At 37.0% G+C, this 1,852-nt stretch overlaps 1 protein-coding gene across 1 annotated transcript; it reads left to right on the forward strand.

Moving 5' to 3' along the window:
• Positions 1 to 560: 560 nt before the first annotated feature.
• LOC126080266 (olfactory receptor 8H1-like) lies at positions 561 to 1,514 on the forward strand. Its single transcript, XM_049891522.1, has one exon. It carries the CDS (start codon positions 561 to 563, stop codon positions 1,512 to 1,514), a length of 954 nt encoding a protein of 317 aa, XP_049747479.1.
• Positions 1,515 to 1,852: the final 338 nt, after the last annotated feature.

The following is a 1,852-nucleotide window of genomic DNA, read 5'->3' on the forward strand; positions in this document are numbered from 1 at the left end:
GTTTCTACTTACTACCGTGTTTAGAATTTTCTCGGATGGCTGAAATTAATTGTAATTACGGATATAGTGTTACGAACATGTTTTTGTAATAAACCTAACATGGTGTAATCACAGGGGCAACATTTACAAGCTCAGATTTTGGATAAATTGCTTAAACTTCCTTGCCGATGTTCTTATCTAAAAATGTGCATGATAGTAGCACCTACAGTATGATATTTCCATGGAGATTGAACATGTTTGCAACAGAAGCATTGTGGACGCTGGTAGGTTCATGTTAATTACATAATATATGTTACTTTTGATTATATAACATTCCAGTGTCAATTTATACCCATATTTATACATGGCAACGAAATTAAGATTTTGTTTAGTCACATTTTGTAAACCACTCTTCATTATCGTTTTCTGGAAACACAAAACTATATATATATATATATATATATATATATATATATTTTTTTTTTTTAACACCAGGTGGTTCATCCAAACAAAAGCCTATTTGAAGTCACTGCTGCTAAGTATCAACTCTAACCTCCTATGGCTTAGAGGAGCTGCACACTATGGGCAGAAGGAATAATACAAACGTGTCTGACTTTGTCCTCATGGGACTGATGGACTCTGAAGAGATCCGGCTGGTCCTTTTTACTCTATTTCTCCTGATATACCTGGTTACTCTGCTGGGGAATACAGGGATGATACTAATAATCCACCTGGATCTCCAGCTTCACACCCCCATGTATTTTTTCCTCGGTCATCTGTCATTCCTTGACCTCAGCTACTCAACAGTCATTACTCCTAAAACCTTAGAGAACCTACTGACTTCGACCAAGGATATTTCATTCAGGGGCTGTTTCACCCAGATGTATTTTTTTGTCTTCTTGGGTGCCACTGAATGTTTTTTTCTCTTTTCAATGACCTATGATCGCTACGTAGCTATCTGCAGCCCTCTACAATACCCAGTTGTTATGTCCACGACACTCTGCCGCTCCCTCATCACTGCATCCTATGTGATTGGCTTCAGTGTCTCCTTTGTCAATGTGCTTTGCATAAACACTTTGCATTTCTGTGATTCCAATGTAATCCATCACTTTTTCTGTGACACACCCCCAATTTTAGCCCTGTCCTGCACTGACACACACAACATTGAGATCATGGTAATTGTTGTTTCTGGCTGGACATTAATGGTGTCTCTTACCACAATCTCTGTGTCCTATGCATCCATTCTCTCTACTATCCTGAAAATCAATTCCACTTCAGGAAAGCGAAAAGCCTTCTCTACCTGTGCCTCCCACCTCCTGGGTGTCACCATCTTCTATGGTACCATGATTTTTACTTATTTAAAGCCAAGTAAGTCCTACTCCTTGGGAAAGGACCAAGTGGTCTCTGTTTTTTATACGATTGTGATCCCCATGCTGAATCCACTCATTTATAGTCTCAGGAACAAAGAAGTGAAAAATGCTCTCATTAGAGTTATGCAGAAGAGAGAGAGCACAAGGCATGTAAGACGACAGTGATGTTCCCTATTTAATCTCATATATTCTTTCTTTCCTAGTAGGTATTTCTTTGGTTTTTCTCTCTAAAAACAATCTAATCTTTCAATTAGTCTCTGTTTCTGTTGAGCCAGTCTTTATTTAACTATATATGATCTTAGACATTTCCAGCAATAAGCTTTTTTTAGAAATCTGTATTGTAATTGGAAACCAGTAAATATGAGTTAAACTTGTCATTTAAATATATATGCTTTTAAGTGAAATTAATGTGCAAAGTAAGAAAATATAGTATCATCTCTTAAACTGTATCACACCAACCTTCATGCATATCTGATTTCAAAGAATTTAGTTTTGGGCAATGG

The sequence above is a fragment of the Elephas maximus genome, chromosome 7 (assembly GCF_024166365.1).
Source record: "Elephas maximus indicus isolate mEleMax1 chromosome 7, mEleMax1 primary haplotype, whole genome shotgun sequence".
NCBI classification, from domain to species: Eukaryota; Metazoa; Chordata; class Mammalia; order Proboscidea; family Elephantidae; genus Elephas; species Elephas maximus.

Coding starts and splice junctions, on each gene's coding strand:
- LOC126080266 (XM_049891522.1), top strand. CDS start 561: ATGGGCAGAAGGAATAATACAAACGTGTCTGACTTTGTCCTCATGGGA.